Source organism: Taudactylus pleione, unplaced genomic scaffold (genome assembly GCF_031769625.1).
Source record: "Taudactylus pleione unplaced genomic scaffold, aTauple2 ptg000115l, whole genome shotgun sequence".
Taxonomy (NCBI): domain Eukaryota; kingdom Metazoa; phylum Chordata; class Amphibia; order Anura; family Myobatrachidae; genus Taudactylus; species Taudactylus pleione.
In genome coordinates, this window is record NW_028284517.1 from 3334142 (window position 1) to 3361330 (window position 27189).

Sequence of the window (27189 nt, forward strand, 5' to 3'; positions counted from 1 at the left end):
TGATTGGCTGAGTGGCTTTTGACCTTTCTGGTCACGTCAGTTCCACAGTCATTCTGCACCGCGGCTCCAGGTGGAGCCGTTCTCACTGCGGCATCACAAAGCTGTTTATTTTATTCTTTGTGGATTATCAGGGAATAGAATAAACTCCCAATTAGGCCCAATATGTGTCATTCAGTTCTCCGGTGACTTCACATGACATGAGAAAGTATCAGCATGATCGGCTCCTCACCTGCTCTGCCGCCCGGCTGGCTGCCTTCCGCACATCTGGGTACAGGAAGCCATAGAAGCCTTGCCTGTCACTGCCCCTCTGCAGCACACCGCTGGATAGTAACTGGATAGGAGAGAGGGGAGATGTACTTATGGCTGTCACCACTGCTGCATTATCTATAACAATTAGGAAGACTTATATCTCTAACATATGCTCCAATATAGTTTTATCATGTTTTATGCACTTAGCATGTTAATGAAACTGTGCTGATAACTACATATCCTTAGGGGAGGGCTCCAATAATATTTAATGCCTAAAGTTAAAAATGAAACAAAATATGTTTTTTTAAATTTTTACACCATTTTAATTAACAGAAAATGTATGGTTTCATTTGGTAGAATAATTTGTTGCCTTTATGTGGGGGGAGCTATCACACTTATCGCGCCCCCCAACCCCGTGGCTTTATGCTAGGCTGAGGGGCTCACAAAAAGGGGTATTTTTAACCTAAGGGGGCATAGCCATGCCTCCCACAATTAGGACACACCCCTCTCCCGGGGCCCATCTCTTTACATCCCTGCCCAAAACACTCACAAGCCATCTCTCTGCTTCAAAGGCTTACCGTGACTGGGCTCTTATCGGCATTGGCCTCCCGTGTAGAGGAGATTGAGACATTTGAGTAAACATTTACATTATCACCTTGTGAATATAGGGCCTGATTCAGGACGGATCGCAAGTCTGTAATCGCACGCACCCGGCCGCTGGGAAAATATGCTATGAATGCATTGCGATCATAGCAGTATACTCACACACCCACCACTTCAATAAGCTGCCCACTTCCGCAAGTGGTCAGGGCTGCCATCAGGGGGGGACTGCGGGGACTCCAATCCCGGGCCCAGAGAGAGAGGGGGCCCGGGTAATGGCCGCTGCTGATTGGCTGGCTGCCGTTCCATGAGCTGCGATTGGCTTGCAACCGGCTCCATGTATTAAATGCCACCGAGACTCTTCTCTGGCAGCTGCCAGTGCATTCCACCAGTGACACGCGGTACCTCGCATCACTCTGCGCTGTAGGAGCTCCCAGAGTCACGGAGATGGCAGAGTGTCCAGGTAAGTTTGGGCTCTGTTGTAGGGTGGGAGTGCCTAATTTATGTATTATATACAGTATATATATATATATATATATATACAGTGTGCATATATATATATATATATATATATATATAGTATTTAGTATATATACAGTGTGAATATATATATATATATATATATATATATTTAGTATATATATACAGTATATATACAGTGTGTGGATATATATATATATATATATATACATAGAATATATACAGTGTATATATATATATAGATATAGATATATATAGATAATCATACACATACATGTGGGTAAGTGATGTTATATTACTTGCTGAGCTGACACTTACATTTGCATGCTTTTAATTTAATATAGTTAAGCACCAGAGGCTTTTGTTTGTGTATGTATGTTTTATATATATATATATATATATATATATCATTATATACACACAAAACATCTTATGCTTAGATATATTAAATTAAAAACATGCAAATGAAAATGTCAGCACAGCAAGTAATATAACATCACATACGAACGATTAATCTGTGCCCCCAATAGGTCCAGCCCTCCCTGTCTCTCACCCCCCAAAGTAGCTCCACCCACATCCACAGCTCCACCCACTTCTGCCCCATACCCCGGGGTGAGGGGGGCCCTGCTTAATTTGTCAGTACCGGGCCCCACCATTTCTGATGGCAGCCCTGCCTTTGGTAGTCTGCGAAAGCATCGGTAACATAGAGTAACATCGGACCCAGACGCACAGTTGTGGTAGAGATGACCTGACTCAGAAATTGCTAAACTTCCTGTCAGTACCTAGAGCTCAGGCTGCGTGTGCCGTCACAGGGGCTTAATTATGCACGCCGCTGTAATGGCATTCAAATGCACTGGCATACATGCGTTCCTTCGACCACTGCCACTCGCGATCACAGCGGCCGGTTGGCACACTGTGATGCATACGCATGCGCAGAACACAAACATCGGCAGGGTGCGTGTGCATCCGCAGACTTGCGTTCCAAGCTGAATCAGGCCCATAGGACAAAATGATTATCACATTTGCATAAATATAGCAGATTGTGATAAATGTGCACCTTACTGTGTAACAGGCTGCTTTCAGCTGCTATAACTGATGCTCATCCATCATTACTTTCCATACTTACCAGGCAGTAGTGGTGGACAGTCAGCTTCTCCTTGGCATTATGCAGCAGCTCTCCATACTTGGGCACGTCATTTTCTGCACGACCACAGAAAATGCATGCTGTGGAAGCAAAGCAAGACGTTATGTATGGTGTGTTCTTCATACAAAACACAAATCACACATTAAACCAGAACAAGTACATGCAAGATAGGTGAGGGAATGTAGTTGTGAGACAGAGGGTAGAGAGAGCGATGCTCGACCAGGTGTGTACCCAGCTTTACTCTATGTCAAAATTACAGATATATTACTGAGGGTCAATAAAGACTTCTGGCTCCTGTCTTACCTGGATCGGCTTCTAGCGATGAGCTTGATGCCGAATCTCTATTAGTCTTCCGCTTTCTCTTACTAAAGATAGAGATTCAAAAACAAAATTGTAAATTATAAGTGCAAATAATAATCCTCCTTTATGTATATGTCATATATAATATGTTCTGTGGATCTCAAGGTGCTGCTGCTGTATAAACTTACCTTTGTGGACAGTGTAGCTAGTTTTATGGGACCAGATAAGCAGGGGTTAAAGTGAGCTGGAACGCGGCGGTATTGAGTTCAGTCAGTTATATATGAAGGGGAAACAAGTCCCTCCCCTGCCCGCGGCCCTGCAGCTGAGCCCAATGCCAACTGAGTGACTCTGCCTCTGAGAGGAGTCACTAAGTGACAAGCATCACACCATGCCGTTAGCAGTCAGCGCACAGTGTCACCCCATGCCGTCTGCAGTCAGCGCACAGCATTACCCCATGCCATCTGCAGTCAGTGCACAGCATCACCCCATGCCATTAGCAGTCAGTGCACAGCATCACCCCATGCCGCCTGCAGTCAGTGCACAGCATCACCCCATGCCATCTGCAGTCAGCGCACAGCATCACCCCATGCCGCCTGCAGACGGTGCACAGCGTCACCCCATGCCGCCTGCAGTCAGCGCACAGCGTCACCCCATGCTGCCTGCAGTTGGAGCACAGCGTCACCCCATGCCACCTGCAGTCAGCACACAGCGTCACCCCATGCCATCTGCAGTCAGCGCACAGCATCACCCGATGCCACCTGCAGACAGGGCACAGCATCACCCCATGCCATTAGCAGTCAGTGCACAGCATCACCCCATGCCTTCTGCAGTCAGCGCACAGCATCACCCCATGCCGTCTGCAGTCAGCGCACAGCGTCACCCCATGCCGTCTGCAGACAGGGCACAGCATCACCCCATGCCATCTGCAGTCAGCGCACAGCATCACCCCAATGCCGCCTGCAGTCAGTGCACAGTGTCACCCCATGCCGTCTGCAGTCAGAGCACAGCATCACCCCAATGCCACCTGCAGTCAGTGCACAGCATCACCCCAATGCTGCCTGCAGTCAGTGCACAGCGTCACCCCATGTCATCTGCAGTCAGTGCACAGTGTCACCCCAATGCCGCCTGCAGTCAGTGCACAGCATCACCCCATGCCGTCTGCAGTCAGTGCACAGCGTCACCCCAATGCCGCCTGCAGTCAGTGCACAGCATCACCCCATGCCATCTGCAGTCAGTGCACAGCGTCACCCCAATGCCGCTTGCAGTCAGTGCACACCGTCACCCCATGCCATCTGCAGTCTGCTCATGTAGAGATGGTCTCGCCTTTTCCCCCCAATCCAGGCACTATTGTAAGCTGTGCATGCACACCAAATATCTTATGTATCTACAGCCGTGTTGGCAGAGACACATTTTAGGATTACTTCCCCTTATGGTAAGGGGGCGGTGTAATGTGACCAAAGCACAGTATGAGCGCCTTCACTTTAAAAATACACCCCATAACGGGCGGCAGCAGAGTCCAATCAGCTGAATGCGTCTTGAGCATGTTTATGCTAATATATACAGTAATGTTACTGTTATTATCTATTTACATTATTACAGTGATATTGGTAATGGGTTTGCAGTAATAAGGCATATATACTTCTGCAGCTCAGATTACATTAGTCTTCATTCTAGCACATTCTGGTCTGTATCTCGGCAGTGTGTTACATCAGCTGAGTGTGCTAGAAGCATCAGAGCAGAGAATGACACCCCAGGCAGAAAAGAGGAACGGCACGGGCTGTGACAGTTGCAGGGTGCTAGAATGAAGACTATTACATTGGCCCCTGAGAACAGAATTTTGATACAGCATAAAATTGTTCCTAATATTCCAACATGACAATAACATAACATAACAATTGTTTCCTTGGATCATTTTGAATTTAGCTTTATAAGCGGATTGGACGGTTTATAATGAGGAGGATGAGGGCTGGTTGTGTTTCCAGACTTATCTTAGAGACAACTACATTAAAGAAGTTTGTGTAGAGCCAACCTGCGGCTCTCCAGCTGTTGTGAAACTACAAGTCCCAGCATGCCCTGCTACAGTTTTAGAATTCCCTAATAGCAAAACTGTGGCAGGGCATGCTGGGACTTGTAGTTTCACAACAGCTGGGGAGCCACAGGTTGTCTAGACCGGGTGTAGAGGATGAGAACGCTTGTTTAGTACTATTAAAAGAATTCAAGTGGTTTCATATGAAAATAAAAATAAAAACAATACTATTATATGCTATTATGTAATGGATTGATGTGATATTCTATTTTTTTTAAACAAATTTTGTAATTGTCATTTTCTATGGTGGTTCAATAAAAAAAAATAATAAAAAATAAAATAAAAATAATAATAATAATAACAATCCCCACAAAAACAAACAGTGAAACATTAAAGTATCTCAGATTCTGTTTCAAAGAATTTGAAGCACAATTATAAGTTAATCAATTTTGGATGCTATCAATGTTTGTGTAATTAGTGACAGTATTGATGTACTTAGTGATATAAATTAGCTATAATTGGTGTTCCACATAATTGTAAATCTGATCATAAATATTACATTTGTAACAAGGAAATCCCTATTTTTAAAAACACAACACAGACAGTCACTTACCTAGACGAGGCCATGAAGCCTCACATTTAGAGTTACAGCCTCTCAGATGCTTCTCCAGTAGTAGAATTAGAGAAAATGTGCTTTATAATAAAAACAATACACCTTGCTAGGATTCTGTAACTATAATGCAAGTCTCTGCTGAGGGTGAGCCTCTCTGGCTGTCCTGTGTTATGACATCACTGGCCACTGTGACATCACTGATTTGCATAACCATGGCAGGTCAGATATCTGACACAGGGTCTCCATCATGCACATGCAGGGGCTCCATCAGAGAGTTATGGGGGGTACAACACTAAGGGGGCCAGACTGCCTGGGGGCCCGCTGTGGCCAGAAACACAGCCTAATTCCTCTGTACTGGGCCCCATATTTCTCTGCGCACATGTACTGTACCTGCTGCCCGGATCACTAGTTCTCTCACACCAAAGAGAGTCATTCTGGGGCAATAGTGAGCTCCTTGTAATAATAAGCAAAGATAAATCAGGGCAAGTCCATGAACTTAGTTTTCTTTCTGAAGTTATTACCACTTAGAGGGGTATTCAATATGAAATGTTAACTTCACTGCCGCAGTTAACGTTTCATATCTGAGTTATTTTCTGCGTTAAGTCTGGTGCGCGCTCCCGCTTATTCCCGTATTCAATATAAAATTAACGAAAACAGGAAACTCCGAAGTTGAATTTGCGTAAAGTTACAAATTTTTCGTTAAAATAATTGTAAGACCCCCCTAAAGTTGTAAAAACATGGAGGAACACTATGGGTACCCCCGTTTTAGCCTTTAATTGAAAGTCGGGGATTTAAATAGCTGCAGCAGGTGTTTTTTCCCGACATTGAAGAAGTGATGCAGAAGAGCACTTAGGTTATTTTTTTCATTTTTTTATGTGGTCCCATCAAATTTGGGGTACATGAAAATGGGTACTAGCATATTTTGATGTCCCTAAAGTAAGTTTTTAAAAATTCTGCATTTGTGCACCTGCCGCTATAAATCTATTCTTCAAAACACCTGCCGCATACTTGCAGAATAGCCCTGAACCTATTTCCCTATTGTTTAACTATTTTTTCCCCTTTTTTTTTTTGCACCCCAATTTGGAAATTAATTTTTTGGGGTGTCCCTATTTTTTTTTTTTTTTACTTTTTTTGACACAGTTCTTATTTAAATGTCAATCTCAGGGGTGCAGGCTATTTTTTTTAAGCCTGCACCCCTAAACCCCAATTCTGCACTTTTTTTCGACACCTGTTCAATGGTGAAACGTTATCACCGTTTTTTATCAAAGACTTCTCAAAACTGCGATAAGGCTTTGATATTGAATACAGTGTAAAAGTAAAACCTGCGATAATGACGTCATAATTGCGATATTAACGCAAAAACAATGTTATCGCACCCATATTGAATACCCCTGTTAGTGTAGCCCCATGTACTCTATTAATACACATTCACATCATACTCTGCAATAAGCCTGTGTACCAAATTTGCTGACTTCCGAGGTGGCAGACAGGTTGGCTCAGCAGGGAGAGGGGTGTCGCAGGAAATTAGTAAGAGGGGGGAGGGTCCCACGGGAAAACTGGAGCCAGATCAGTGGTCCAATCTTTTTTTATTAAATTGGCAAGGTGCAGCAATGACGTGGCTGCATCTCTTGTACGCCCTAAAAGGCTGCACCCTTGGCCTGGAGCAGACGCTTGTTTGCTCTGTAGTAGTACAGAATCCGCACTGTAGAGTTAGGTGACGCAGGTTAGCTATGCTGATATACGCCGCGCCCCCTGACCTCTCCTCAGTGCTGCTGCTGCTGCTCCATTAGGGCTAGAAGGGAAATGTGCTTCTGATGGGAAGCTGAAGTTTGTTTCTATCTGCTCCATGAACAGAACGCCAGTGTGCCCCATGGTCTTCAGAGTGCCCCACACCACACTCACAGCTTTCCAATGTGCCCTGCACCCTACACACAACACTCCAATGTAACCCTCGCCCTTCCAGCGAGCCCCATGCCCTACACATGGCCTTCACATGTCACCACCTGCAAACCAGAGGTTCTCACATGCCAGCCGCTGCCCGCTAGCATGTCTATCACATCAAGTAGGGGAAGAAAAAAAGGGGGGAATTATCCATAGAGGTGCACTAAACAATACATAAAACATAAGTTTTATTAATTTGTATACATAATAGCAAGGCACTAAAAAGTGAAAATACAGTATGTTTAAAAAGAATTCGGTGTATGTAATGTAAATGAGTGTATTTAAAAAGGCGGCGTACGCTCCTGATCCACTAAATGCCCTATTATAGATGTTGAGTATAGGTCAGCATATGTGTGTGTCTATCAGTATAGACAATTCCATTTCCATATTGATCTCACATACAGGTGATGCACTAAGTACTTCGGTTAATATATGTATAGTATGTCATATACCATGGCGTATCAGGGATATTATTCAATAGAAAAGAGGGAATAACAATTCTCCAGAATATGGTCCTATAATTATTAGTTATCGCCTCACATATTGTACCTGTTGGTATAAATAGGAGGTTTATTACTTCTATTTTTGTCCCAATAAATGTTACAGCATATGTGCAGTGTAATTCTTCTCTATTGCTACTACACTCATAGCAACAGATTTTATTTTTATTTACATTTATTTATATTCTTTTCCCCTATTCCATTGAGATGATTATTAGTGATGAGCGGTTCGGATTCTGAGGAATCCGAACCGCTCCGAACAGGTGGAATCCGAGTCCACCCGAACGCAAGTTCGGGTGTTCCCGCCTGACTCGGATTCCACCTCGAGGCCGAACGTCACCCGTCCGGCGCCGGATTCTCGCGAGAGCCGAGTGAAGTTCGCCCTCTATAAAAAGGCACGGCGCCCGGCAGTCGGCGCCATTTCTCGCGTGACGCGTAGTTAGGTAGTTAGCTAGTGCGCTGTCTGTTCTAGTGATAGATAGATTAGAGTAGGCAGTGTTCTTGCTGCTCTGTGACTTTACTGGGCATAAGCCCTTTGTGTGTGCTCCGTGGCTGGGCATAATAAGCCCACTGTGTGTATATGTACTCTACTACTCACTGTATTATACAAGCTCCGTGACAACTGACAAGGCATAGCCCACTGAGTGTATTATACAAGCTCCGTGACTGGGCTTAGCCCACTGAGTGTATACAAGCTCCGTGACAGGGCATAGCCCACTGAGTGTTTTGTACAAGCTCCGTGACAGGGCATAAGCCCACTGAGTATTATACAAGCTCCGTGACAGGGCATAGCCCACTGTGTCTATTATACAAGCTCCGTGACAGGGCATAGCCCACTGTGTCTATTATACAAGCTCCGTGACAGGGCATAAGCCCACTGAGTGTATTATACAAGCTCCGTGACAGGGCATAAGCCCACTGAGTATTATACAAGCTCCGTGACAGGGCATAGCCAACTGTGTCTATTATACAAGCTCCGTGACAGGGCATAGCCCACTGAGTGTATTATACAAGCTCCGTGACAGGGCATAGCCCACTGTGTCTATTATACAAGCTCCGTGACAGGGCATAAGCCCACTGAGTATTATACAAGCTCCGTGACAGGGAATAGCCCACTGTGTCTATTACACAAGCTCCGTGACAGGGCATAAGCCCACTGAGTATTATACAAGCTCCGTGACAGGGCATAGCCCACTGTGTCTATTATACAAGCTCCGTGACAGGGCATAGCCCACTGAGTGTATTATACAAGCTCCGTGACAGGGCATAGCCCACTGTGTCTATAATACAAGCTCCGTGACATGGCATAAGCCCACTGAGTATTATACAAGCTCCGTGACAGGGCATAGCCCACTGTGTCTATTATACAAGCTCCGTGACAGGGCATAGCCCACTGAGTGTATTATACAAGCTCCGTGACAGGGCATAGCCCACTGTGTCTATTATACAAGCTCTGTGACAGGGCATAGCCCACTGAGTGTATTATACAAGCTCCGTGACAGGGCATAGCCCACTGTGTCTATTATACAAGCTCCGTGACAGGGCATAAGCCCACTGAGTATTATACAAGCTCCGTGACAGGGCATAGCCTACTGTGTCTATTATACAAGCTCCGTGACAGGGCATAGCCCACTGAGAGTATAATACAAGCTCCGTGACAGGGCATAGCCCACTGAGTGTATTATACAAGCTCCGTGACAGGGCATAGCCCACTGTGTCTATTATACAAGCTCTGTGACAGGGCATAAGCCCACTGAGTATTATACAAGCTCCGTGACAGGGCATAGCCTACTGTGTCTATTATACAAGCTCCGTGACAGGGCATAGCCTACTGTGTCTATTATACAAGCTCCGTGACAGGGCATAGCCCACTGAGAGTATTATACAAGCTCCGTGACAGGGCATAAGCCCACTGTGTCTATTATACAAGCTCCGTGACAGGGCATAGCCCACTGAGTGTATTATACAAGCTCCGTGACAGGGCATAGCCCACTGTGTCTATTATACAAGCTCCGTGACAGGGCATAAGCCCACTGAGTATTATACAAGCTCCGTGACAGGGCATAGCCCACTGTGTCTATTATACAAGCTCCGTGACAGGGCATAGCCCACTGAGTATTATACAAGCTCTGTGACAGGGCATAGCCCACTGTGTCTATTATACAAGCTCCGTGACAGGGCATAGCCCACTGAGTGTATTATACAAGCTCCGTGACAGGGCATAGCCCACTGTGTCTATTATACAAGCTCCGTGACAGGGCATAGCCCACTGAGTGTATTATACAAGCTCCGTGACAGGGCATAGCCCACTGTGTCTATTATACAAGCTCCGTGACAGGGCATAGCCAACTGTGTCTATTATACAAGCTCCGTGACAGGGCATAGCCCACTGAGTGTATTATACAAGCTCCGTGACAGGGCATAGCCCACTGTGTCTATTATACAAGCTCCGTGACAGGGCATAAGCCCACTGAGTATTATACAAGCTCCGTGACAGGGAATAGCCCACTGTGTCTATTACACAAGCTCCGTGACAGGGCATAAGCCCACTGAGTATTATACAAGCTCCGTGACAGGGCATAGCCCACTGTGTCTATTATACAAGCTCCGTGACAGGGCATAGCCCACTGAGTGTATTATACAAGCTCCGTGACAGGGCATAGCCCACTGTGTCTATAATACAAGCTCCGTGACATGGCATAAGCCCACTGAGTATTATACAAGCTCCGTGACAGGGCATAGCCCACTGTGTCTATTATACAAGCTCCGTGACAGGGCATAGCCCACTGAGTGTATTATACAAGCTCCGTGACAGGGCATAGCCCACTGTGTCTATTATACAAGCTCCGTGACAGGGCATAGCCCACTGAGTGTATTATACAAGCTCCGTGACAGGGCATAGCCCACTGTGTCTATTATACAAGCTCCGTGACAGGGCATAAGCCCACTGAGTATTATACAAGCTCCGTGACAGGGCATAGCCTACTGTGTCTATTATACAAGCTCCGTGACAGGGCATAGCCCACTGAGAGTATAATACAAGCTCCGTGACAGGGCATAGCCCACTGAGTGTATTATACAAGCTCCGTGACAGGGCATAGCCCACTGTGTCTATTATACAAGCTCTGTGACAGGGCATAAGCCCACTGAGTATTATACAAGCTCCGTGACAGGGCATAGCCTACTGTGTCTATTATACAAGCTCCGTGACAGGGCATAGCCTACTGTGTCTATTATACAAGCTCCGTGACAGGGCATAGCCCACTGAGAGTATTATACAAGCTCCGTGACAGGGCATAAGCCCACTGTGTCTATTATACAAGCTCCGTGACAGGGCATAGCCCACTGAGTGTATTATACAAGTTCCGTGACAGGGCATAGCCCACTGTGTCTATTATACAAGCTCCGTGACAGGGCATAAGCCCACTGAGTATTATACAAGCTCCGTGACAGGGCATAGCCCACTGTGTCTATTATACAAGCTCCGTGACAGGGCATAGCCCACTGAGTATTATACAAGCTCTGTGACAGGGCATAGCCCACTGTGTCTATTATACAAGCTCCGTGACAGGGCATAGCCCACTGAGTGTATTATACAAGCTCCGTGACAGGGCATAGCCCACTGTGTATATTATACAAGCTCCGTGACAGGGCATAGCCCACTGAGTGTATTATACAAGCTCCGTGACAGGGCATAGCCCACTGTGTCTATTATACAAGCTCCGTGACAGGGCATAAGCCCACTGAGTATTATACAAGCTTCGTGACAGGGCATAGCCCACTGAGTGTATTATACAAGCTCCGTGACAGGGCATAGCCCCCTGTGTCTATTATACAAGCTCCGTGACAGGGCATAGCCCACTGTGTCTATTATACAAGCTCCGTGACAGGGCAGAAGCCCACTGAGTATTATACAAGCTCCGTGACAGGGCATAGCCCACTGTGTCTATTATACAAGCTCCGTGACAGGGCATAGCCCACTGAGTGTATTATACAAGCTCCGTGACAGGGCATAGCCCACTGTGTCTATTATACAAGCTCCGTGACAGGGCATAGCCCACTGAGTGTATTATACAAGCTCCGTGACAGGGCATAGCCCACTGTGTCTATTATACAAGCTCCGTGACAGGGCATAAGCCCACTGAGTATTATACAAGCTTCGTGACAGGGCAAAGCCCACTGAGTGTATTATACAAGCTCCGTGACAGGGCATAGCCCACTGTGTCTATTATACAAGCTCCATGACAGGGCATAAGCCCACTGAGTATTATACAAGCTCCGTGACAGGGCATAGCCTACTGTGTCTATTATACAAGCTCCGTGACAGGGCATAGCCCACTGAGTGTATTATACAAGCTCCGTGACAGGGCATAAGCCCACTGAGTATTATACAAGCTCCGTGACAGGGCATAGCCTACTGTGTCTATTATACAAGCTCCGTGACAGGGCATAGCCCACTGAGTGTATTATACAAGCTCCGTGACAGGGCATAAGCCCACTGAGTATTATACAAGCTCCGTGACAGGGCATAAGCCCACTGAGTATTATACAAGCTCCGTGACAGGGCATAGCCTACTGTGTCTATTATACAAGCTCCGTGACAGGGCATAGCCCACTGAGTGTATTATACAAGCTCCGTGACAGGGCATAGCCCACTGAGTGTATTATACAAGCTCTGTGACAGGGAATAGCCCACTGTGTCTATTACACAAGCTCCATGACAGGGCATAAGCCCACTGAGTATTATACAAGCTCCGTGACAGGGCATAGCCCACTGTGTCTATTATACAAGCTCCGTGACAGGGCATAGCCCACTGAGTATTATACAAGCTCTGTGACAGGGCATAGCCAACTGTGTCTATTATACAAGCTCCGTGACAGGGCATAGCCCACTGAGTGTATTATACAAGCTCCGTGACAGGGCATAGCCCACTGTGTCTATTATACAAGCTCCGTGACAGGGCATAGCCCACTGAGTGTATTATACAAGCTCCGTGACAGGGCATAGCCCACTGTGTCTATTATACAAGCTCCGTGACAGGGCATAAGCCCACTGAGTATTATACAAGCTCCGTGACAGGGCATAGCCCACTGTGTCTATTATACAAGCTCCGTGACAGGGCATAGCCCACTGTGTCTATTATACAAGCTCCGTGACAGGGCAGAAGCCCACTGAGTATTATACAAGCTTCGTGACAGGGCAAAGCCCACTGAGTGTATTATACAAGCTCCGTGACAGGGCATAGCCCACTGTGTCTATTATACAAGCTCCATGACAGGGCATAAGCCCACTGAGTATTATACAAGCTCCGTGACAGGGCATAGCCTACTGTGTCTATTATACAAGCTCCGTGACAGGGCATAGCCCACTGAGTGTATTATACAAGCTCCGTGACAGGGCATAAGCCCACTGAGTATTATACAAGCTCCGTGACAGGGCATAGCCTACTGTGTCTATTATACAAGCTCCGTGACAGGGCATAGCCCACTGAGTGTATTATACAAGCTCCGTGACAGGGCATAAGCCCACTGAGTATTATACAAGCTCCGTGAGAGGGCATAAGCCCACTGTGTCTATTATACAAGCTCCGTGACAGGGCATAGCCCACTGAGTGTATTATACAAGCTCCATGACAGGGCATAGCCCACTGTGTCTATTATACAAGCTCCGTGACAGGGCATAAGCCCACTGAGTATTATACAAGCTCCGTGACAGGGCATAGCCCACTGTGTCTATTATACAAGCTCCGTGACAGGGAATACCCCACTGAGTGTATTATTCAAGCTCCGTGACAGGGCATAGCCCACTGTGTCTATTATACAAGCTCCGTGAAAGGGCATAGCCCACTGTGTGTATACAAGCTCTGTGACTCCAGTTCATAGTGATAAAGTAATATGGATCACGAGAATGAACTGAGAGGAGAGCAGAAACAACATGTAAATGCTAGCATTGCAGCGGCTGGAAGTCCATCACTTTTATCTAAAGCTGATGCTCAAGGGCGTAGAGGCTTTAAAACCTTAAGGAACCTGAAATCAAAAAATGTAGATTTTACAGGGGTAAAGACAAAAAAAAAACCTCTAAAGACTACTACTATTGCAGAGAAACAGAAAATTGGCAACATACCATTCACCACACGTAGTGGCAAGGAAAGACTCAGGCTTTGCCCTTTATTTCTGAGTGGTGGTTCTGCAGCTGTCAGTGAGGCATCTTGTGCCTCTCGTGATGATAAAGGACCTTTTCAATCAGACTATAGAAGTGTGAAAAAATTTAAAACCAATAAGGCAATCGAACAAACTGTGTTTTTTGAAACACAAATGTCAGAAATCCCTGAGGAGAGTCTAAGTGGGTCCACGAGTGGCATTTCTATGTGTAAGCCTGACCTTTCAGAGAAGCCGCCCTCCACAGTTTCTTTTCCATCTGTAGTTGTGGGGATGAGCAGTATTGCCGAGGACATAGAAATTGAGGATGCCACCGTGGAATTGCAAGAGGATGAGAGGAATATATGTGCAGCTGACGCTGGCACTAATGAGGATGTTGAGGATGAGGATATTATTTGTATAAGTCAGGCACCAGTGGAAGCAGCTCTTGGCCAAGATAAGAAGGCCATTGCCATGCCTGGGCATAGAACCAACAAATCCACATCTTTTGTGTGGAATTACTTTTACCCAAACCCTGACAACGTTTGTCAAGCCATTTGTAGCCTCTGTGAGACCACAGTTAGTAGAGGTAGGGACGTTAAACATCTAGGAATCTCTATGCTATTACGTCATCTGCAGCGAGCTCATGACAGGTGTTTGATAACAGAAACTACTGCAAAAAAAATAACAACAAGCAGTCCAGCATTAGCTAGATGCCTTCTCTCTACTAAATCCCAGCACCTGCAATCTCCGCCAACAACACCTTCCTCCTCAATATCCTCAGGAATGATCAGTGGCAGTACAACATCCAATTTGTTAGTGCTAAGTCACGGTGACTCCTCCAATTTCCAGGACACCTCAGAAGACACTAAATGTTTGAGCGCTAGGCCTGCTGCTGCTGCTGCTGCTGGTGGATCTTCATCCCAGAAGTGTACCAAGAAGACTACTAGTAGTATACCAAAAAAACAATTGACTGTTAAAGAATCTCTTGCAAGGGGAAGCAAGTATGACAGCTCTCACCCTGTCGCACAGCGGATCACTGACGCCATGACAGCTATGCTAATATTAGATCTGCGTCCAATATCCTCAATTAATGCAGTGGGATTTACACAGCTAATTGAGGTCATGTGTCCCCGGTACCAAATTCCATCTCGGTTTCATTTTACCCGAAAAGCCATTCCTCGGCTGTACCAGGACGTTAAACAGAACCTAATTATTGGTCTGCAAAATGCTATTGTACCCACTGTCCACTTAACCACAGATATGTGGACAAGCGGTAGTGGACAAACTAAAGATTACATGACTGTGACGGCCCACTGGGTGGGTGAATCGCCTTCAGCAGCAGCAGTATCTAACAAACAACACCAGCTCATTCAGAGGCAGGCAACTCTGTGCATCACCAGATTCAATAAGAGGCATACCGCTGACAACCTCTTAGAAAAACTAAGAGATGTCATAGAAACATGGCTTACCCCACTTGGACTCTCCTCAGGATTTGTGATTTCTGACAATGCTACAAATATAGTGAAAGCATTACAGCTGGGTGAATTCCAACACATCCCCTGTTTTGCTCACACAATAAACTTAGTGGTGCAGGGTTTTTTAAAAAACGACAGGGGCGTGCAGGAGATGCTGTCTGTGGCCCGAAAAATTTCGGGACATTTTCGGCATTCAGCAACAGCGTGCAGGAGATTGCAGCACCTGCAAGAGCAGTTTAATTTGCCCTGCCATCAACTGAAGCAAGAAGTGGTAACGAGGTGGAACTCAACCCTGTATATGCTTCAGCGGATGGAGGAGCAGCAAAAAGCCATCCATAGCTATACGACAAGCCATGACATTGGGAGAGGAGGGGGAATGTACCTTACCCCAGCACAGTGGAGAGTACTTTCTGTCTTGTGCAAGGTGCTCAAACCATTTGAAGTTGCCACTTGTGAAGTGAGTGCTGACACTGCTAGCTTGAGTAAGGTGATTCCCCTGATTTCGCTTTTGGAAAAGCAGCTGGAGAAATTGAAGGATGATATTAAACAAAGTGATTCCGCAAAGTATGCTGGACTGATAGATCAAGTCCTTTGTTCGCTTCGCCAGGATCCACGGGTGGCCAAGATCTTGAAATCTGATCATTATATTTTAGCAACCATTCTTGATCCTAGGTTCAAGTCATATGCTCTGTCTTTCTTTACAACTGACCCAGATCTTAAAAGAACCAAAGCGCTCCTGGTGAGCAATTTGGCAGCTGAAGTGACACATGGCACTACGATGACGTCTCCTCCTTCTGTTTCTCCAGCAGCAGCCAGAAAAAAATGCACCTTTTCCAAAAGACCCAGTGGTGATGCAGATAAGTCAAGTCAACATTTTGACATCTGGTCGGGTCTAAAAGATTTGCCCAACACCAGTGACACCTCTACCGCAACTCCATCTAATACGATTACCATCCAAAGAATGGTGGAGGATTATTTTCAGGACACCGTACACATAGACATGTCACAGAGTCCCTTCGAATATTGGAAGAAAAAAAAGGCAATTTGGAGACCCTTGTATAAACTGGCTTTGCATTATTTAAGCTGCCCACCCTCCAGTGTGTACTCGGAGAGAGTTTTCAGTACAGCCGGGAACCTTGTGAGTGAACGACGAAGGAGGCTACTTCCACAAAATGTAGAAAAAATGATGTTCATTAAAATGAACTGGAAATTTCACAGGGAAAACCTTTCCCACCAATCACGTCACAGTACAGATACTTCTGTAATGGTAGATTCCAGCGGGGATGAACTGATATTGTGTGAGGAGTCGGATGATGTACACACTGATGAGGGTGAGGATGGCAATGATGGTGACATCATGCCACTGTAGACCTGTTGCCTTTAGTAGATTGGAAGATTTTTTTGTGGGGGCCCAAACAAACCAAGCACTTCAGCCACAAAGTGGCAGTACCTGTTGCTGAAATGCTTCGTTTGTTAAAGTGTGCATGTCCTTTTTAAGATCCAACATAAAGGGTGGGTGGGAGGGCCCAAGGACAATTCCATCTAGCACTACTTTTCATTTCTGCCACTGCTGTGTGGCATAGTTTCATAGATGTGCTTTAAACTGTGGTGTCTGTGCCACTGCGCCGCTGCTCTGACGCTTGGTCACCAGTCAGCTCACTGCAACCTTTGGCCAATAATGGTGAAAACAATAATTTAAGCTGTGAGGTGGTCTAAATTGACTGTAAATGACTGGAAATTAATGTTATTGAGGTAAATAACACTCTAGGAAGAAAAAAAATCCCAATTTATGTAATTTTAGCTTTTTTTGCCAATTTTGGCAAAAAATCCAAATCCAAATCCAAAGCCAGTCACCGCAGTTTGGCAAATCCAAATCCAACTCCAAAGCCGGACGACGAATTAGAACCAAATCCAAATCCGGCAAAAATGGTCCGGCGCACATCCCTAATGATTATATACAATGTGTGGTGACATTACTAATCACACTGACTGTTGCTAATGAAATCACGAGGTGCAGTGCTGTTTTATGAAGGAAATTCCCTCAGACATGCACTTGAGCATATAAAAACCTGTGAATGAAGCCAAACAAGTGGGAATAGAGATATGTGTCATTTGCATAATTCATTTCCCAGCAATACCTGTAGTGACAACTATGAGAAGTCACATGAACTATAACACACACATATAGGTTACAGCCTTATAAAGAGATTGGAAATTGTATAAAATCATCTAAATGGAATAGGGGAAAAGAATATAAATAAATGTAAATAAAAATAAAATCTGTTGCTGTGAGTGCAGTAGCAATAGAGAAGAATTACACTGCACATATGCTGTAACATTGCTTGGTCAAAAATAGTAGTAATAAACCTCAATATTTATACCAACAGGTACAATATGTGATGTAATAACCAATAATTATAGGACCATCTTTTGGAGAATTGTTTTTCCATTGACTAATACCTCTGATACGCCATGGTATATTACATACTATACATATATTAACTGAAGCATTTAGTGCATCACCTGTATGTGAAATCAATATGGAAATGGAATTGTCTATACTGATAAACACACACATACGCCGACCTATACTCAACATCTATAATAGGACATGTAGTGAATCAGGAGCGTACGTCCCCTAATTCTTTTTAAACATATTTTCGCTTTTTAGTGCCTTGCTATTATGTATACAAATTATTCAAACTTATGTTTTAAGTATTGTTTAGTGCACCACTATGGATATTTCCCCCCTTTTTTTCTTCCCCTACTTGATGTAACAATATGTCCGTGGTAGCACCCCCATTTTCCAGAGTTGAGAGAGAATGATATCTGTGGGGTTTATTCTAACTAAATATTAGGGCATACATGGGGTCTGGTGCAACTGGAAAATAAGAGTTATGGTAAGAACTTACCTTTGTTATCTCTATTTCTACCAAGTCCATAGGGTTCCACAGGATACCTTGGGGTATAGGCAGGGGCATCTTAAGAGAGGAGGGGGCCCGTGTGCACTCACCGTGTGGGGCCCCCTCCTCTCTTTCTGGTGGCTGGCTGCCGACTGACATGGCTGGCCAGCCACCAGAGCCTTCGTAGACTCCAGGCACTAGAGTGTGCACGGAGTCTACTGTGCATGCGCAGAACGACGGAAAATGGCCGCGTCGTCCATTTTCTGGTGTTCTGTGCATGCGCAGTAGACTCCGGGCACACTCTAGTGCCCGGAGTCTAATGCGCATGCGCAGAACACCGGGAAAATGGCAGCGGCAGCCATTTTCCGGTGTTCTGAGCAGCGCTGACACCCGATGCGGGACCACAGACAGGTAAGTTTTAAAAGAAAATGGGTGCAGGGTATGCGGTGCAGGGCCCCTCGGGGGCCCGTGTGCCCCGCACACACTGCACCCATTGTAGATACGCCACTGGGTATAGGCGATGGCTCTGCCGTTGGGCACCACACAGTTAATCTTTTAGTCCCAGAAGGCACTGGGGCCTCCTCCCCTATACCCCGCCCCCATGCCAAGGCACCTTCAGTTACGTACCAAGCCATAGGCCGGAGAAGGAGAAAACAGAGAGAAGGAAGACTGGAACATGCAAGATTCACATTCTAAAATTATACAAATACTGGACCTGTGTGGATCTGTTAAATTGGAGACACCCTGCAGCAGTAAAAGAGGTATGCCAAACCTCTGAACACAAGGAAATGAAAAAAGAAATACTGCGCTGGTGTGTCTCTGTCAGAAACACCAATCAATTGTGTCAGTTTGAAAATCACACATAAATTTATTAAAAATTGATACAAATACATACATGAAACACTAGACAATAACAATAAATGGACTTCAAAGGTCCAGTATTTTGTATAATTTTATTGTGTTTTTCTATTGCCGCTTCTGGAATAGTGTGTTTCTGGAAAATTGAATATGACGGAGTTTAATTGGGTCCATGATAGGACTAGTAGAAGAGAAAAATATGTATAATCTTTTTTCAGAACTCAATAGGTATGTTCGATCATTGTGTAGACAGAGATATTTCTTTAATAAACAACTAGCTAAATTAGGTGAAGATATAAGTCCCATCATACTGGACGTTGATGATCAAGCTTGTTTGGCCACTTTAGAATTATTACAAGAAGAAAGTGGAGGAAATGTACAGAAAGATTTGATTTTTGACATTAGGCCACAGCTGTCATCATTAGATAGGACTAAGTTTAAAAAGAAATCCAATTTTTACCCTTTATCTAAAAAAAGTGCATCTATACAATTATTCTATAAAAATACCTTGAGAGAATTTCAAAATTTAGGTTGTAAACATCCCAATGCAGATCTGGGTAAATTGAACCTATCCCATGGTGAAAGAGCTGCGTTGAGGTTGCTCCAGGATGACGACTCCATCATAATTAAATCAGCAGACAAGGGTGGTGGGGTGGTCATTCTGGATAGGGCGGATTATATCAGTGAATCCCTAAGACAGCTTCAGGATCAGGCCTTTTATTGTGTGATCAATCAGGACCACACTTAAAATTTTCAGAATGAATTGAGGCTACTGTTGGAGAAAGCACTTGGTGATGGGGTTATTACTGAAGAAGAATTTGGTTTTTTATTCACGAATCACCCAGTTATTCCGGCTTTTTATTATTTACCAAAGATTCACAAATCTTTGATTTCTCCACCAGGGCTACCTATTATTTCGGGAATAGGGTCACTCACTTGTAATTTATCATTTTATGTAGATCACTTTTTGCAGAAGCACGTCCACATCCGGGACACCATACATTTATTGGAGAACTTAAAACATATCACCTGGCGTCCGGGGTATAGTTTTTTTACCCTGGATGTGCAGGCATTATATACGAATATTCCTCATGAAACTGGCATTTTAGCCATACAAAATACTCTTGTGAAGGATTTTCTGTATACTTCTGAGAAACAGCGTGCTTTTATCACTGAGTCTATTTGATTTATTTTGACACATAATACTTTTATATTTGACTCCACCCATTATTTATAAATTCACGGCACAGCCATGGGCACCAGATTCGCTCCGAGCTATGCGAATATCTATATGGGCCAATTCGAAGATCAATATATATGGAATGGTCCGGCTGGAGCGCATCTGGTGTTCTATGGCCGCTATATTGATGATTTGATTATGATTTGGGATGGGGATCAGAGTTCAGCCGCAGATTTCACAAAATTTCTTAATCAGAACACTATAAATTTACACTTTACATCACAATATAGTTTAGTTTCAGTTGATTATTTGGATGTCACTTTATTTGTGTCAGACAATAAGATTAAATCAACACTTTTTTCAAAAACAGTAGACTGAAATACATATCTGGATTATAGAAGCGGACATTATCGCCCATGGGTGAATAATATACCCAAAAGTCAGATGGGCAGGGTCAGTCGAAACTGCACTGAAGATAAAGATTTTTGTTTTCATGCAGATAGGTTAAAGGCCAGCTTTTTAGAAAGGGGGTATCCTGAGGAATTGGTAGAGAAGGCCAAGAAGCATGCAGAGGATACTAAATCAGATGTTGCCATCAGTCATAGGAACTTGGCAATATCGGATTTAGAAATAAAGAGAGAGAGGGTTGGAATTCACAAAAAAGATCATGCTTTATTATTTGTGACTCAGTTCAATAATGGTGCTAATAAAGTTAAGTCTATTATTAATAGGAATTATAAGTTATTACATAATGATCCCATCCTCTCTCAAATAACTGATCAAAAACCCCAGGTGGTTTTTTAAAAAGGATAGGAACCTAAAAAGTTTCCTTGCACCCAGCATGTTAAGAAGTACCAAACAAATAGATACAACTAGAAGTACTTGGTTGCCAGAATGCCTAGTTGGTTGTTTTAGATGTAACCATACAAGATGCTTGACATGTGGGTTTATTGAGAACAGAAAGAAAACTATTATATCCACAAACTTGGGGACCCAATATGAAATCAAACAATTTATTAATTGTGAATCAACATATGTGGTCTATGTTTTGTGTTGTCCATGTCAAAAACAATATGTAGGATGGACCACGAGATCCCTTAAAGAAAGATTTAGGGAATATAGACTAAATATTTTGAAAGGATTATATACACATAGAGGTTCTCAACATTTTTTTGAGGTTCACTCAAAAGACCCTAGTGATCTTAAACTTTTGGGAGTGGAAATTATATGTAAAACCCCTAGGGGGGGCGATAGATTTAGAAATTTATGCCACGCTGAATCGAGGTGGATCTTTAGGCTACAGACACTAGAACCAGATGGACTTAATGAAGCTTTGGAATTCATAGAGTGATGACATGGGTGCAGGTCATTTGTGCCCCTATGTACTGAGTGGTCAATGGGGTACATACTATACCTTGCACTCTGTAGTCCCCACTCTATTGATTCTCCTCTGATACTTTTGGTTTTTGTGGGATTTTGCCCCAATTTGTAGCTCATGTACTTTCTTATATCAAGGTACATTAATTAGTGCTAATCTATTTTGATCTTGTCGGTTGTCATTTATGGTGTCGATGGATATATATTTATGATATTGATTATAATGATTTAATGTTAATTGATTTCAACAAAATTATATGCTAATTAAATTTCCTCCATAGCTATACATATTGGTAGTAAATGTATATATATGTATGCAGATGTGTGCATATATATATATATGTTTTTGGGACATAGGGATGATTGTTCAATGAATATTCATGGAGTAATGTTTTATTGATATAAATTTCTACTTATGAATTAATATTTTTTAGCTTTTAGATTATTTTTATTTTTATCATTATTATTAAAATTTTTATTCTCCGTCATATTTTTTGTCAGAATATCAACTATTTGTATTTTTATATTAATTAATTTTGTGATTTAGAATGTTTATTTCATTTATAAATATACCAATTGTGATTAGAATCAATTATAGGTTGCAATAAACTAATGTGGTTATAAAAGAACAAATGAAATTAGTGGGATGCATTAAATGGTTATAGGCTGAAAGAGTTAATTTTGATTAACCAATGAAAGAGATGACTCTTCTATTTAAATCGGATCCATATGATGAGGAATTATCCAGCTTGATAAAGGCCATTGCCGAAACGCGTTGCTGCTTACCTCATTGATCTACTGTATCCAGCACCTTGATACCTGCTATTGCAAAATTATTGGAGATCATTTGGATTTTTTACAATATAATTCCTCCCAGCTACTACTGAGACTGGACGCTGTCTTCCACATTAACTTGATTACCATCACAGCTGCTGGCGTGGCGGATCACGTGGAGACTTCCGACTTGCATAGTCTGGCATAGAATGGAGGCCGCTTGTTTCCCCTCCGCCGGCGGAGAGAGTGAGAGAGTGAGACCGCTGCAGGCACTCGAAGGAGGCTTAGCCTGCCACTTCACCTGCTACATGTGGAGTATTGAGCCAGAGATGCTCCGTGAGTAAATCCCCTGTCTGGGGCTCCATTCATTAAATTCTAAGTGGGACACCACCATCTGAACAGGTGTTATTCCGATTCTCCTTTTTTTTTCCCCATACATTTGCGGGCCAGGACTATTTCAATTTATGATTTACCTATTTCATCAAGTGCTGGATTTCCTTCAATATCACGGTTATTAATCCGTGTTTAGCAATTGTATACACATGTGACATTGCTATTTCAATACCTTAATTGGATATCCTTATGGTATACATTTTATCAATGTTAATGCATCAGCCATATACAGGTTAGGCACTTTGAAGTCCATTTATTGTTATTGTCTAGTGTTTCATGTATGTATTTGTATCCATTTTTAATAAATTTAAGTGTGATTTTCAAACTGACACAATTGATTGGTGTTTCTGACAGAGACACACCAGCGCAGTATTTCTTTTTTCATTTCCTTAAGATTCACACTCTCACAGAGAAGGAGACGGAAAACTAGTGACCATAACCAAGCCCATCTGAAGCACAGGTGCAACAGGGTGGGAGTCCTGTGGAACCTTATGGACTTCGTAGAAATATAGATAACAAAGGTAAGTTCTTACCATATCTCTTATTTTCTACGGCAGGGTCCATAGGGTAACCACAGGATACCTTGGGGATGTCCCAAAGCAGAACCTTCAAGGGTGGGGATGCTCCTGTGCAGAAAGGAGAATCCGCCACCCGAAGGAAGCATCCTGAGAGGCAAAAGGTATCAAAAGCATACTATCATACAAAGGTATGGACAGAAAACCACCTGGCCGCCTTACAAAGCTGAACAGCCAAGGCGCCAAGGCAAGCTGCCCATGAGGGACCCACAGACCGAGTAGAATGAGCAGTAAGAGGGCGGCATTGGAATGCCCTCATAAGTGTAAGCCTCAAAGATAGCCACACGAATCCACCCTGCCAACGACTGTTTGTTGGCAGGCCATCCCTTCTTTTGGAAACCGTAGAGGACAACCAAGGAATCCGACTTCCGAAGGGAACTGGTATGAGCCACGTAAATACGTAGAGCACATACCACATCCAATGAGACCTCACCTGCTGAAAGGTCTGGTGAGTTAAAGGCCGGTACTATAATTTCCTCACTAATGTGGAAACCAGACACCGCCTTAGGAAGAAAACCAGGGCGAGTCCTAAGAACTGCCCTGTTCCTGTGAAAAATCATAAAGGGAGGGCGACAAGAAAGAGCCCCCAAATCTGACACCCTTCTAGCTGAAGTAATACCTAGAAGAAATACAGTCTTAGCTGTAAGCCATTTGAAGTCTACTGAGCCCAGGAGTACAAATGGAGGTCCTTGGAGAGCCCTAAGGACCACAGCCAAATCCCAAGAAGCCACTGGAGGGACAAAGGGAGGCTGAATGCGAAGGACACCCTGCATAAAAGTGCAGATATCAGGAAGCGGAGCAATCCTATGCTGAAACCACACTGACAGTGCAGAAACATGCACCTTCAAGGATGCAAGGCAACTTGTAAGCCCACCTGTAGGAAAGCCAGAGCCCTGGATATCTGAAATACCTGGGGATTGTACCCCTTGGGTGACACCCATCAACTAGGTAAACCACAACCTGTGGTAAATCCTGGCAGAAGCGAGTATCCGAGCTCTGCGCATGGTGTTAACCACATAGTTGGAGAACCCCTTAGCCCATAGGAGGAATGTCTCAAAAGCCACGCCATCGAAGACAGATGACCCAGATCCGGGTAAAAGCAAGGACCCTGAGACAACAGGTCCGAATGTTGAGGTAACAGCAACAAAGTGTCGATGGAGAGACTCCGCAGAGTACCAGTGATGGCTGGGCCATGCTGGAGCCACCAGCAGGATCGTACCCCCTTCTTGCTTGAACTTTCGAAGCACACAAGGAAGAAGGGATAACGGAGGAAACTGGTACACAAACTGGAAGGTCCACAGAACCGATAATGTGTCTACCAGGAGAAACTCTGCTTCTCTTGTTCTGGACCCGTTCACAAGCAGCTGGCGGCTGTGTCTGGAGGCCTTGAGGTTTATATCTGAAAGGCCCCATTTGTCCCTTAGGAGCTGAAATACTTCCCGGTGAAGAGACCATTCCCCTGGATGCACATCATACCGGCTGAGGAAGTCCGCTTCCCAGTTGAGGACTTCTGGGATGAACACAGCCGAGATGGCCGGGAGATTGCCATCCGTCCAAATCAGAATGTAGGATACCTCTTTAAGGGCCGTCTGACTTCCTGTTCCTCCTTTGACAGTTTAAGTAAGCCACTATAGTGGAGTTATCTGACTGAATTTGCACTGGTTGTCTGTGCAGAGTAAGTCTTGCATGTTGTAGTGCTTTGAACACTGCCCGAAGTTCCAAGATATTGATCGGAAGGGCCGATTCCGCTGACGCCCACCGTCCCTAAAAAAACGGGTGGACCCGTCACAGCACCCCAGCCCCGAAGACTGGCACCCGTCATGAGAAGGACCCAGTCCGGGATCCCTTAATGTTGTTAGAGACAGGCACCCCTCCGGAGAAAGCACCATCGTTTCTGACTTTATCCGACGGGGCAATCCATCCCACCTGGAGAGAGTCAACCTCTGCAGAGGTCCGGAGTGAAACTGGGCATAATCCACCATGTCAAATGTTGACACAATGGATCCCAGTAATCGCATCGCTGAGTGAATGGACACTCGGCGACCTTGAAGACAAATGTGTACCCTTGTCTGCAACACTGAGAGCTTTGCCTCTATTAAGAAGATGCTCTGCTGTTGAGAGTCCAACAGTGCACCCAGATGGAACTTCCTCTGGGATGGAATAAGTGAAAACTCCTTCCAATCTATCCACCAGCCGAGGGTCTGCAACACCGATATTGTCAGTTGCAGATGGCTGCAAAGTAATTCTGGAGATCCTGCTAACAGTAAGAGGTCATCCATATAGGGAAGCAGGCGAACCCCCTGAAACTTTAGGAGGGCCGCCATGACCACCCTTACCTTAGTAAATACCCGTGGTGCCATAGAGAGACCAAAGGGTAGACCTGAAACCGGTAATGTTGATCCAGTTCAGCAAATCTGAGGAAACATTGATGAGATGTTGCAATAGGGACATGCAGGTAGGCATCCTGGATGCCCAGAGTCACCACAATGTCTCCAAGTTCCATAGCTAATACAATGGAACACAGAGTTTCCATCCTGAACCGAGGTACCCTTTTGTAATCTGTTTAGGGACTTGAGGTTGAGGCTAGGACGGTATGCACCGCACGTTTTTCTGTACCAGAAAGAAGTGGGAATAATAACCCATCCCTCTTTGGGGTGATTGGACAGGCACTATGACCCCTGCCAGGAGCATAGAACGCACCACCTACTGGATTTCCATGGCCTTTTCTTAAACTGAAGGAAGGCCTGCGGTGAAAAATTGATGGGGAGGCCTTCTCGGTAGGACAGGGCATATCCGTGGGAGACCACTTCCTTTACACAAGTGAGAAGGACCCAGTCCGTCTGCGGTGAATTGACACCAGCCCTGGGCAAATAGTAGAAGTCGGCCCCCACCGTGGGCCTCCCCAAGGGGAGGCCTGACCCGCCAGGCTGAGGGTTTGTCGTCTGGTATGGTGACCGGACATCTACCGCTCCAAGTCTGTTTCTTGGACTACGCAGCATTCTTGGCCCCGGAGGGTCTCGGAAATGACTGCACCTTAGGCTTACCCTGGGGATGACAGAATCAAAAATACGAGGTCCCAGATCAGGATGGAATCGGAGCTGAAGACAGGCATGCAAAATTAGCTGTCGCCAGCGTATCCACAATTTTTTTAAATCAGGGCCAAACAGAACCTGAGCATTATAAGGTAAGCATTCCAATCCCTTCTTGGATTCCACATCTGCTCTCCAAGCATAGGCAAACGCAGGGGGGGTTTCCATCTGCCTGGAAACCCCCCTCCCCAGCACACACCATGACCACAATAGAAATAGTAATATAATAGAATGTTACTAGCGCTGCATATTCGGCTCAGTATCACAAATGAAATGATTAGCACCACCTGTGGATCTTTTAAAATGCGTCAGCTAGTAATAAATACACCTGTGCACCAACTAGGAGATGTGGAAAACATGCACTGTTAGGGGTGCACTGCTGTATAGACCATCAATAGGGTTAATTATTCATACTGTATAATAATACTCTATCCAGTACATAAGGAGACCAATATGTACATATATATGTCCAGGACAGTGCTAGGTTCTTCTGCTGCCCCCCAGAGTCCCAGATTTGCTCCAATACTCTGGAATGGTGCTCACATCTGAAATAAAACATTCAGCTCAGACA

At 44.5% G+C, this 27189-nt stretch overlaps 1 protein-coding gene across 1 annotated transcript in view; it reads right to left on the minus strand.

The window, feature by feature from the left end:
* The window catches only part of LOC148524882 (E3 ubiquitin-protein ligase PHF7-like), a 47736-nt gene extending 21674 nt beyond the window's left edge, over positions 1-26062 (minus strand). The window contains exons 1-4 of the mRNA XM_088471595.1: positions 25866-26062; positions 2777-2838; positions 2456-2553; positions 230-331 (exon numbers count right to left, since the gene is read on the minus strand). Coding sequence (XP_088327721.1) covers positions 230-331; positions 2456-2553; positions 2777-2838; positions 25866-26062 — 459 coding nt within the window. The remainder of the gene's footprint in view (positions 1-229; positions 332-2455; positions 2554-2776; positions 2839-25865) is intronic.
* Between the last annotated feature and the right edge of the window lie 1127 nt (positions 26063-27189).